The sequence below is a fragment of the Balaenoptera ricei genome, chromosome 9, assembly GCF_028023285.1.
Source record: "Balaenoptera ricei isolate mBalRic1 chromosome 9, mBalRic1.hap2, whole genome shotgun sequence".
Lineage (NCBI taxonomy): Eukaryota > Metazoa > Chordata > Mammalia > Artiodactyla > Balaenopteridae > Balaenoptera > Balaenoptera ricei.
The window spans coordinates 92,894,615-92,907,184 of record NC_082647.1 but is presented as its reverse complement, the minus strand read 5'-3'; the positions used below and the strand labels follow the sequence as shown (position 1 = coordinate 92,907,184).

At 37.9% G+C, this 12,570-nt stretch overlaps 1 protein-coding gene across 11 annotated transcripts in view; it reads right to left on the bottom strand.

The window, feature by feature from the left end:
- The window catches only part of MAGI2 (membrane associated guanylate kinase, WW and PDZ domain containing 2), a 1,337,104-nt gene that overhangs the window by 167,171 nt on the left and 1,157,363 nt on the right, over positions 1–12,570 (bottom strand). For all 11 annotated transcript variants that reach the window (XR_009505080.1, XM_059934073.1, XM_059934076.1 and 8 more), the window contains one exon: positions 3,579–3,610. Coding sequence is in view for 10 of the 11 variants with exons in the window: in XM_059934073.1 (XP_059790056.1) it covers positions 3,579–3,610 (32 nt within the window). In the remaining variant the exon portion in view is untranslated. The remainder of the gene's footprint in view (positions 1–3,578; positions 3,611–12,570) is intronic.

Sequence of the window (12,570 nt, the reverse complement as noted above, 5' to 3'; positions counted from 1 at the left end):
AGCAAATGTCTATTTCTTTCTCCCATCTTCCACGGAGGGTTATCTGATTCCTCCATAAGTCTTGCTGGTATACGCACTGTCCATGTACAGTTATTGGAGCAAACATGGTTCAGGTGAAGTATCAGTATTCTAAAAAACATTCTTAAAACTACAAAATAAATAACGCTTTGGGCACTGTTTGGGAAAGTTTCTGTGGCAGATTGACAAATTCTACAATTTCTATAGCACAGAGATGGAGAAATTCACTGATTCCAGTTCATGCTTAGTAAAGCATTCACAATGTCTTGCTGTGACATTCATAAACCCTCAAGTCACTCTGTCAGGGATTTGTAAGACTGTAGAGCAGCGCCCTACACAGCGCCCATGAAATACTGAAAAGGCAGACGCGTAGTCCTTCACACCCCCGCCCCCTAATTGAGTTATTTGTTATTCCGACACAGAAGACCATGGAGCAAACCCGCTGCCCTGGGATCAGAGGGCACCCTCTGCTTTCTGGGACCGGTGTGCTGATCTGACAGCACCTTTTGAAAGGTGCCCTCTGTTGACTTCTCCCTACTTTCTTAGATAGGTTGGTCTTTGCCCTTTTGCTTTCTAGCTGGGACACCTCGTGCTCACTTGTTCCTCTCAATCTTCGTGAACCACCTAGATTCTGATCCCATCCCCTTACGCCACCTACAGTCTTCCTGGCCTTGACCTCTAGAGAGCTGTGTTTCCTGCCGGCGTTTGCCTCTCAACAAGGCTTCTGATTGAATCTTGTCCAGTCCCAGTGGTGTCCTTACCTAGGTTAATATTTATAAACACCTCACTAGAGTAAGAAACATGAAAACAAAATCATTTTCTTTATATGGCAGAAGGCTTGTATCTCTGTTGGCCTTGACGAATGAGTGAATGTCTAACTGTATGAAAGGACAAGTCACTGAAGTATCAGTGGCAGGGTGGACATACAATCCACAACGCGATATCAAAGAGTAAAACAGAAAAAACCTGATCATGGTGTGGTTAATTTTTTTTAACCCCACCTTCTGATTCTAGGATGCACACTGGGAACAGAGAGCTTGTGTACAAGGCAAGTTGTCCTCCCCATGAAAACTCTAGAAGCTGTTTGCTTCCTGTAGAAGCTGGGGTAGTCTAAACACACCTCCTCAGGATTTTAGGGCAGGGCTGGGAGATGAAGGCTTTTGGCTTGATTCAGTACTTGAAGAATGAACTTGGATTCCTTCCAGATGGAGAGAATGAGAACTCACTATAATTAATGTATCACTTGTTACACAGAAGTGACTACCTTGATGTGGATTAGTTTAAGATGTGGATCAGTAGGACGGAAGAGTGTCAGGAAGTGACACAGGACTGGGAGAAGGACAGACCTCACTCAAGACAACATTTCCTTACCCTGCCTAAGGATGTCATCAATCCCCTTTCAGAGGAGAGAGTGTATAAATCCAAATACAGTGGGTATGTGTTTATATATATATTTGTTTAAGTGAATAGTTTTGCAAACTATGTTCATTTCATAGGTTGTTAATTTATTAAGGGTTTATGCATGGAGGGTCTGCTTTCTAGGATGACAATAGTTTATATTGTTGAGCACGTAGAGGCTCTGCTTTAAGCCCGTTACGTGGACTAAGCCACAGACTCTTCATAGTAACCATATGAGAGGAGTATTATTATTATCCCCATTTTATAGATGAACTTGAAATACTGAAAGCTTAAGTAGCTAGTGGAAGGTACGATAGCTAGTAAGGAGAAGAAGCACAGTTTGACCGTAGGCAGTAAGCCTTCAGAACCTGCACCCTAAACCATTATACCACACTGCCTGTCACCACAGTCCCTAGTCTGAAGAGTGTCTGGTAGATACATGGAGGATGTTAAATTGACAGTCCTCTTATCTTCACTTAGCCTAGGACCTGGAACTCCAAGCCTTGGCTTTTGTAGGGATGTATGGGGTCAGGATTAATTGTAAACTGAGTTCATAAAACCTTTTTTGGAATTATTGAGTATGGATGCAATTACTGTAACGACAGCAAATGCTGTAATTATGCCAAATGGCGTCGTGTGTGTAAATGTGGTGCATATAAGGAAATCACTAGATTGCATAATTGTAGCACCAGGATGAGGCTGCAAGATTCCTTGTTAAATTAGATAAAGATGTGTGTAACCACAGAGCACAGATTTAACTCTGATGGTGAAAGGAAGGAATGATTTAGATTTTGGTCAAGATAAAACAAATTTCATTTTAAATATTTTTAAATACCTCTTTTCAAAATCACATGCATCACTAAGTGGTTTAACTAGGCCCCAGTGAGACCAGTTTTCCCATCTGATATTCTCTGTGGACCAGATGAGCCGAATGCTAAATGAGGACATGCTTGGTGAGAATGTTCTGACAGCTCAGCCCCTCATCACCAGCTCCGGTTTCCTCATCTGTCTTTGAGAGGAACCTGGAGCTCAGGCATATTCCAGGACTCAATAATATTTTATTTTCACAGGTCTTCAAATAATTTTAAAGCCATGTTATTTAATTAAGCCAGTTACTGCACTTGAAAAGTAGGCAAAATTATATCTCCATTTCTAAAATGAGAAAATCAAGCAGTTAAATATTCCCTCAGTAAAAGAAAAAAGGGAAGCAATTAACCCAAGAATTCCCTACTCACTGGCCAAACCAGGGGCCACTGTTTGAGCTGCTTACTGTGAGAGGAATGAAAAGTAGGTGGAAGATGTGATCCCCTGAGATTTTTGTTTTGTTTTGTTTTTGTTGTTACTTGAATCACTTTGCTAAGCTCTCTTCCAGTCATGAGTTTTAGCCATTCCAGTTAGGGTCGACTATTCTAACACACCATAGAATGGGATCCCAGAAAACCAGTCCCAGGTCTTCGGACTTGGATAATTACTAGTTTCAATCTAACGGCAAGTAAAGATCATCTCTAGCTGGGAAGGCAACTTGGCTAAACTTGCCTCACAAAAAGATTAATAAAATACCAGCCTCCTGGTATTTTAGCATCAAAATTTCAGGACAATTCATAAAGAAACTAGGCCCAGAGAGATTAGGTGATGGCAGAGTTCACCGGTTTCTGAAGATTCAGAAGCACCACTTTGAGTGATTGTCAGGTTTGGTAGGAAAAAAAAAATTTATTTTCACATGCACAGACACACACACATATTTAGCTCTGTATACATTAAAAAGTAAATATAAATACACAAATATATATACAGGTAAATTTCTTGTGGACCAGACTTAATTTGCAGGTCAAGACCTCTGGGCTTATAATTTGTACTGTTTTTAAAAATTCAATGTGATAAAAACGATAGTATTTCTGACAGGGGGTAAAACAAAGTTTTCTAAAGTATTTTCAGTACACCATACCGAATAGTGTTGATGCTCATTTTGTAAAAATATTAAAAAAACAGACAGAATTGTCTTCATAGGAAAGTAAGACAAGTTATTCTTACACAGAGGATTTGCTCTTTTGACATCACAAATCTCAGAGGAGGAAGAGATTTTGAGGTCACCCAATTCAAATCTTACTTAATGGAATTGTAATAGTAACTAGCAATAAAGAAGTAGAATAATTTCAACTTACAGGCTTTGGAGTTTTCCATGGAGAAAAGAAACCTGTAATAAAGAAAACAATATTTGAACTTTGAAAATATACCCCACTACCACTTACGGGTGGCATGATATTTAGATAACTGCAAGTTATTTTAAATCGGTTAATAGCAAACAACAAAAACAAATTCTACCTGGCTGCATAGTTTTTTTCAAGGGGACCCAAATAATTTTATTGGAATTATATTAATGATTCCAGGAATATTTCCTTATTTGGCCTGAAGATTCTGAAGCCCAGTGACAGTGAATAACTGTGTGGCAAACGATCAGTCACTTTACAAGAGCTAAGACTGAGTCATCCTTAGGGATTTGCGTGGCACAGCCTTAGCGGGAGAGGGAGAGGAAGAGGGAGAGGGAGAAAGAATACAGATAGAAATTTAGATATTTAAAGGTTAATACCTTTGCTTAGTATAAGAAAATAATTCTGCTTTATGTACCTGCTTTGTGTGGTTAAAAATCAATCAACAATCCTTCATTAGTCCTAAGTTTAAAAATAATGTATATATTATGAATTAGATTCTATTATAATTGCTTATGGGCCTTTTCTCCAACTGAGATCTTCTCTAGAGCAGATATCTATTTTATTATCCCTCTACCCTAGTGTTAGCCCAATGTTTCTCATGAAGAAGCAGCTCAAAGTGTTTGTTAATTGAATGACTCATGTATCATCAAAGCCAGGCTTTTTTCAGCTTATTGAGCTCTTTCAATTATCACAAATGGTGTGACAATTGGACTGACTCTGTTGTGATCCAAACGACCTTTAAGATAATTAAAAGCAGGGCTTCCCTGGTGGCGCAGTGGTTGAGAGTCTGCCTGCTAAGGCAGGGGACACGGGTTCGAGCCCTGGTCTGGGAAGATCCCACATGCCGCAGAGCAACTGGGCCCGTGAGCCACAATTACTGAGCCTGCGCGTCTGGAGCCTGTGTTCCGCAACAAGAGAGGCGGCGATAGTGAGAGGCCCGCGCACCGCGATGAAGAGTGGCCCCCGCTTACTGCAACTAGAGAAAGACCTCGCACAGAAACGAAGACCCAACACAGCCAAAAATAAAAATAAATAAATAAATAGATAATATCCTTTAAAAAAAAAAAAAAAAAGTAAAGGATAGATTAATTCCTTTTTCTTTTTTCCCTTTATTGTTATTATTTTATCATATACTGACCTTAGCAAGCCAAAGCATGATCTAGCATACAAAACAAAATTACTTTCTTTTCATACCATCTTGTCGCTCTTTCAACGACTTTGCTCACGTTAATGTTAGGTGGTGTCTGATAAAATGCCTAATAAAAAATGGAATGTTGAAAATATGCCACATAATGTTTACAACCTTTAAAAAACTGGGACTGGTACAAAACGGATTATGGTTTTCAATTATTCCCATTTATAGGAAATATCTGAAGAATCTAGACACAATTATCTAGATGTTAAAGCAATCCCACTCAGTTATGGTGTAAATACTAACTGCACCTGAGCGCAACGTTGTAAAGAGCTGATGTTGAATTTTATGAAAAGAGCGAAAGTATGTAAATCCATCATGTTCCTCAGCCTTCCTTGAAACACAGAGCTAAATTTAATGCTTAAGTATAACAACTATCTTGCTAAGGAGATGGGGAGAATTAGCTCACTTTCTCACACACTCTGTATGTATGTTCTTGTATCTCTTTCCAGCTATTAAAAAAATTCTGTTCAATGTGTGGTTTGATTATAATTTAATTACAAGGATTTAATCACATCCTTTTTGGTAACAGCTGAGAGTAAAACTACAGATAAATAAATACATTTATCTCTTTGACTCATTCTGTAAAATGCCAATGAAAACAATGTGACCACTAATTAGAAAAGTGAAAAGCAATGTGACCTATTGGCCAATTAACGATTATTTTCATTGAAGGATAAAATTTATTTGCTGTTTTATGGAATTGCCGGCACAGTTCTTTTGAGAAAAGATGTCATTTACACATTCTCACAATGTCAAAACATTCAATTATTTCCTTTACTTTCTCTGTGTTCCTCAACTTTCTTCTTCTTGCAGTGCCAGAACGGATTTTGAATATTTGCTGCCTTACATTTGTTAGGTGCTGGGAGTTTCTTAGACTTATAGATGTATTGAAAATGGTTCCTTTTTATGGAGCTCTCATCTCCACATGGGGCATTATTTTAAAAGATGATTATTCCTCCTATGGAAAATGTATAATCATCAGACCTCTCAGTAGTTATGGTGTCAGAACTAAAATGGCATAAAAGGGACATTAGTCAAGATCAGACAAGAAGAGAGGACCGTTTAATTTGACCACCTATCATCACAGGCACTTTGGCTTCCCCTTCTTTTGAGGCAGTTTTATTCAGTCTGACCTCAGACCACTGGCACGACCCAGGACTTCTTCACTGCGCCCATCATGGCAGTTTCTGAAATACGTCTAATGCTGAGCTGTGCCCAGGAGGCTTTGGTCTCTGAAGCAATAGTTGCCCTTTCTGAGTCATTGTCCAAAAGAAGCTGCTTGCTTCAGAGTAAGTAATTTTAGGTAGTAGAAATAGTATCAGAATAGATTTCCTTAAAAATAAATAACTTACGTGACAGAGTTTCTTTGGCAAATTATCAATCATGCTATAAACATTTAAATGAAGATGAATAGAAAACATCTATTTTGGGTATAGCCTATTTGGCTCAATTAATCGATAAGGTCAAGTTTTCTACATGATTAATCTCCAGTTTTCTGCTCAACTTCATTGGAAGAGCTACATAAACACTATAATAGTGTGGGTCAAATTATTATGTATTATAAATGTATGGTAACCTTTTGTAGGGTTTACACCTCTAAGAAATCTAGTCTATTCCAATTAACAACAAAAAAAACCCACCTAAAACAAAATAAAAACATTTGAATCCTTATTTCTGTAATTTTTCTTTTTCTGAAATCATTCTGGTTTGACATAGATCACAGAAGCAAGATAGGCTTGGTGTGTTGAGACTATTACTTTTGGGTTTCTCACCACCTGCCTTCTCAGGGGTATAAGAATAGGGATATAGATAACTTTTTCTTAAGCCTTTCAGAGCTGATAGTCCTTTTTACAAAGCCACGTTCATAAATAAGAGCTTTTTCTTTAAAATGCTAATAAAGCTTCCTTTATATTTTAGTTTATTTCTGGCCTTTATTTCGCCTACTTCCATAGAAAGCAGAATATTACAATTCTCTTATGGAATTAAAATTTCTTTATAATGACTTGACCTCTGTTTTCCATACTGCTCATTTATTGAAGTGTGCTTGTGTATGTGTGTGTGTGTACAAATCCAAACATTTATTTAACCCTAACTCTGAGACAACAAAAGTGAAAGACCTCAAGATACAGTTTTAAGCTAACAGAAACATGAGTAGGGACATTTTTAAAAGGGAAGAGAAAAAAATGGGAAAAGTTAGATGCAGCCAGTAAGGAAATTTTGATGCATTTAATATGAAGCACAAAACTGAATTCGATCTCTAAAATCTGTCTTCTTTAGAAGAAGAAATAAAACTAAAATATATTTTTAATTCCTCATGTAAAAGCACAAGGAGATGGGCGGAGAAACAGAAACAGTGCAAATAGCTTAGAGAAGAAATTCTAGTGCTTGAAAATGGAAGAGGAGAGAAGACAACACCAACTTCATATTGAAGTTTAAATTAAATTCTATATGTCAACTAAAGACAATTTTTAATAAATTACAGGAATATGGTTGCCAGATAAAATATAATATGCTCAGTTAAATTTGAATTTCAGATAAGCAATGAATGATTTTGTAGTATGTCCTGTATACTGACTGCATGCGACATACATTGCATAGGACATACTTCTATTTACAATTATTTGTTTATCTGCAATTCAATTTAACTGGGAAGCCTGTATTTTCATTTTTGCTAAATCTGAACACCCTATATAGGGAACACTTTATATATGACCTGGGTAACCAGTTAAAAATAAAAACACAATAGTAATGTCTACTGTAGGTAATATCCATTCAATTAAGTAAAAACCAAAAAATATTTAGTATTTCCTATTCTTGCACCCCCTCCAATGTTTTCTTGCTAGGAATCTTGCTTTGGGAGAAATCTGAGAACATTCTATGCATATCATTGGATTGTGTTGGTCACCTGTTCATTAGTAACAATGTTTGACTGAGGTCTCACCTCACGTGATGCAAACTCTGTGGGGACAATGTCAGTGTCACAAAGGACCGTTTTCAAATTGTGTGATAACTGGCTAGCAACACTGCCTTATCCCAAGGGGAAAGTTCCACAAAAGTGGCTTTTTTCAGAACCTACTTCTCCTGACACATGATACCCAAAATGAAAGAACATCAATATATTCACGGCAGCTCTGAAGGGAGAGTCATTTGTGAGTTGCATTTGCATTTGTGAGTTGTTTGGTAATAGTTTTTTTTTTTTTAATTTTATTTATTTATTTATTTATTTATTTATTTATTTATTTATTTATGGCTGTGTTGGGTCTTCGTTTCTGTGCGAGGGCTTTCTCTAGTTGCGGCAAGTGGGGACCACTCTTCATCGTGGTGCGCGGGCCTCTCACTATCGTGGCCTCTCCCGTTGCGGAGCACAGGCTCCAGACGCGCAGGCTCAGTAATTGTGGCTCACGGGCCCAGTTGCTCCGCGGCATGTGGGATCTTCCCAGACCAGGGCTCGAACCCGTGTCCCCTGCATTGGCAGGCAGATTCTCAACCACTGCGCCACCAGGGAAGCCCCGGTAATAGTTTTTTGTTTGTTTGTTTAAATCATTATTCACAGGGCACATCACAAGATGACAAACTTTCTTAAAACCACCCCACTTCGAATAAGGGATCAAAATACAATAAAGAACAACTTAACAGAGAATCCCAGCATGATATCTTCAATTTGGAATAACGTCAGGGCAACTTTTTGGGATTTCTAGTAATTTCCCCAAACAGGACTGAATCTTTCAATACGCCTCTGTATTCCGTTTGATATACTGAACTACCATTTGCAGAATGTGAAATGGTTTCTTCTTCAACTGAAGTACTTGCTACAACATATGACTCTGACTTTGAAAACTATCATTAGTTTCATGTATTTTATAGAAAATTCTACAGTTACTACACATGACAGAGATGCAGAGGAAACACTTTCTTCTCTTTTTCTTTAAGCAACAGAAAAGGAGCAGGAACCTGTTTCAGTGAAGACGTCCATGACCTGGGTTATTAAAAGCTTTGTTCTATTTTGCTTGAAAAACAAGACACGACAATGTGAATATACTTAACACTACTGAACTGTTCACTTAAATATGGTTAATATGGCAAATTTTATGTTATGTATATTTTATCACAATTTAAAAAATAAAAAATAAAGCAATAAAAAAAAGAGAGGAGGAAAAAGAAAGGGAGAACAAAAGTATGCACATATCACATGAATGTGAGGGAAAATAAAAAGAGAACGTAAGAAAGAGAATTTTTTTTCACAGTCCCTGTGGCATCCTGCTGGAGGACAGGGAATTCACGTGGACACTCACACAGACCCTTTCACCTCTTAAGTTATCCTTTCTTATGAAGGATTGTAAGCAGTAAAGGAGATTAATGTTCCTACTACATCCTGAAAATATTTCAGGGACAGTGAGAAGCTCTTCCAATAGAGGAACTCTTTTTTTTAAAGTTTCCTAAAGAGGGGAAGAGCCCCAGGGTTTCAAAAATCTCCAGTTAGGGCTAATTTAAGGGAGAAAAATACCACTAATAAAGTTAATCTTTAATTTAAAGATCCTCCCATTTCCCCACAGCCTGGCAAATTTTCCATCAGAAATTCAGCCGTTGGTAAATGTAAGCCAGCAGGGTAATGAGCTAATTTCCATTAAAACTAGTTCACTGTTATTCACTTTTTTCCCAGTTTTTGACTGATCACGTATTTCTTATTAAAATTTATTAAATGAGTTAAACCCTGCAGTTCCTTTAATTTGTTTAAGCTATTTCGAATCAGTAAAAGGGCAATTTTTCTTAATGAAACTGACCTAGGCTAAGAAACGGCCTTCCCATTAAGATACTGCTGGTGGTACCCTAACCTCACATCACCATGTTTCAGCCAAGCAAAATATTCAATTTGCAAAGAAAATTTCAAATTAGTTGCCATCTTTGGCCTACAGAATCTCTTTTTATGTGGAGAGCTGAGACTTTCTCTGCAATGCTTTAAAGATGGCCCTTTCTGCATCTTTTAAATAAAAGTGTTTTTCTTATAAACACTATAAAGCTGTTTTCAAATGGCCATTTTCCCCCAAGGCTTTGTTCTTTATGGAGAGAGCAATCCGATCATTTCAAGTAACACCAATGAGTGTCTAGAAAGGATAAGCCTGCACATGTTGTCTTCTGATAAACTCAGTTACATAAAGGATATGTTCAAAATAAAGCAGGCCAGGTAGGTACCCTTGAATGGGAATAAAGGAACAGACCAGAAGAGGAAGAATTGTGTCAGGGAGGCTAAAACTCAGAGTGAGGTGAGGCTTGCTGAACATATTAGCAACTGCAAAGGGCTTTTTCTTTATGTCCTGAACAAGACCAAGGGCAGTGAAGAGAGAAACCGCTCTGTGCTTATGGTGCGCTATAAACAGTTGGCAAAGGAAATGTGGAAGGATATCAGTCCTGCAAATAGAAAAGCCAAATTCTGAGAGTAATTTTTTTTTTACAATAATGAAAGCATAGCATTTTTTTTTTTTTTTAGAAACTAATCTAGAAACATCTTTAAGTAATTTGAGATTAAACATCTTATTTAATCATTAAATTACATCAACATTAAATACATATTTATTGAGTCGTGTGTGTCTCACAAGCACCACAGATTCAACAGAGCAAAATGCAAGCTTTGGCCTTCCCTGCCACATCTCTTCTCGTGTGTTCCCTATTTTGGAAAATTTCACTTGCCTTTCCAAGTTTTAAAAACAGGAAACTGAAAGTCATTCTTAATCTCCCTCTCTCTGACTCACTTCCTTATCACCAAATTCTGCCTATTCTACCTCCAAAATCTATTGCAAATCCACTTCTCTCCATCTCCACAGACACCATCATAATCCACACTCACCACCATCTCTTACTTCAACCGAAGCAAGAGCAAACTTGCAGATGTCACAGAATCTGATCACGCTTAAAATCCTTCAATGGATTCCCACACATTTATGATAAAACACAAAACCTCCAAGGCTTTATATAATTTTGTCCCTATTTACTCCCCAGACACCTCATGGGTTATTCCCCTTCACTCACTGAACTTCCTTGAATAAACCAGGCTTTTCTAACCACAGGGCCTTTGCACAAGCTCCTTTGTTTACCTACCCCCCCCTTTTTTTTTAATTCAATCGTTTTTTTTTTTAACATCTTTATTGGAGTATAATTGCTTTACAGTGTTGTGTTAGTTTCTGCTATATAACTACCTACCCACCCTTTTTAACCCTTCACCAAACTATCTCTGACTCCTTCTTTATGTGTCAGCTTAAACACTACCTCCTCAGGGAAGATGTCCCTGACCTTTCATTTTAAATCGAAGTTCTCCACTATAATTTTTCACAGCATCCTCTATTTTTACTTTATATGGCACTCATCACTATTTATAAATATATTTATGAAATCATATTTATGTAATTGTATTTGTGAGATTATTAGTTTAATGACCATCTCCCCAACTAAAGTATAAATTCCATTAGGGGAGAAATCATATCTATTTTGTTCACAATGTATTCCCAGTACTTAGCACAATGCTTGACACATAGTAGATACTTCAATAGACATATCTAATGAATTAATAATAGAAGTGAAGAGTGAGGATGGTAGCATGAAAGAGAGTCACAAGATACTAAGGAGACTGATGAGGCATGGTGATTTGCTGGGGGTGGAGGAGTGGTATAAAGGAGAAGATGAAATCCATGATGACTTCTAACTTGGGAAACTATATGGATGATGGTGTCATTAGCTAAGGTATGAAATATAGGAAACAGGTTTCTTTGAATGGAGTCTAGAAAGTTGGGTTATGGGCAAAATGAGTTTGAGGTGCCTTTGGGAGTTTGGGTTCATATGTAGCTGAACTACATTTTGAAGTTTGAACCAAAGTTAATTTGGGTTCAGGTTAAGACATGCAGTAGTTTGCTCTCTTTTCCGGTGCTCAGTAGGAGTGTCGTGATTAGAGATATCTCAGGTAAAACTTAAAACGATATACCAAAATTGCATAGCATGGGAAGAGAACTCCTCAGGGTATGTAGAATGAATGGATGTCTGGGAGCCAAGTAAACAGAAGCTTTCAAGAAGTAGTCAACAGAAATACTCGTAAAACAAGGCTTTAAGTGGTTTGTGAAAGATGAGGGTCACAGGTGGCCTCAGTGGAAGCAGCTGATTGTTAGGACAGAGACAGAAATCAGATTTCAGGGGGTCTGAATGAATGGAAAGTGAGGAAGTGAAACTAAGAAGTGGCTATGAGGTAATAAAGCTGCCCACGAGGGAAGATTTCTTTTAGGAGAAGCATACATTCAGATGAGAAGGTACCTGAACAGAGACTGAAGATTCAGGAGAAAAGGGGATAATTGGTGGAATTATTTCATGACGAGATGAGAGATGGGATCTCAAGTGCAAAGGGGAGCAATTAACCTTAATTAAGAGAGAAAGAGCATCCAAGTCCTTATCAAGAGGCTGGAGCAGGTCTATGCGGGAAACCTCCAGGGTCTACACCATGGGGCAGGGATGGGACTGAGTAGGAGAATTTACTCACAGTGGCAGAAAGTGGCAAAATCAGTGGGGGTTTGTAGGGGCTCTGGGTATGCAGGGAAACTGAAGGAGAGAACAAAAATAACCTGTGTCAAAATGTTTGGTTCAGAGGGATGAGACAAAGATGCAAACAGAAAAATAATTTCTGAGACAGTATAGTGAACAGGTTGTGCACACAGAATATGGGGTAAAACTGACTTGGGCTCTAGTCCCAGCTCCACCTGCCACTAGTTACGT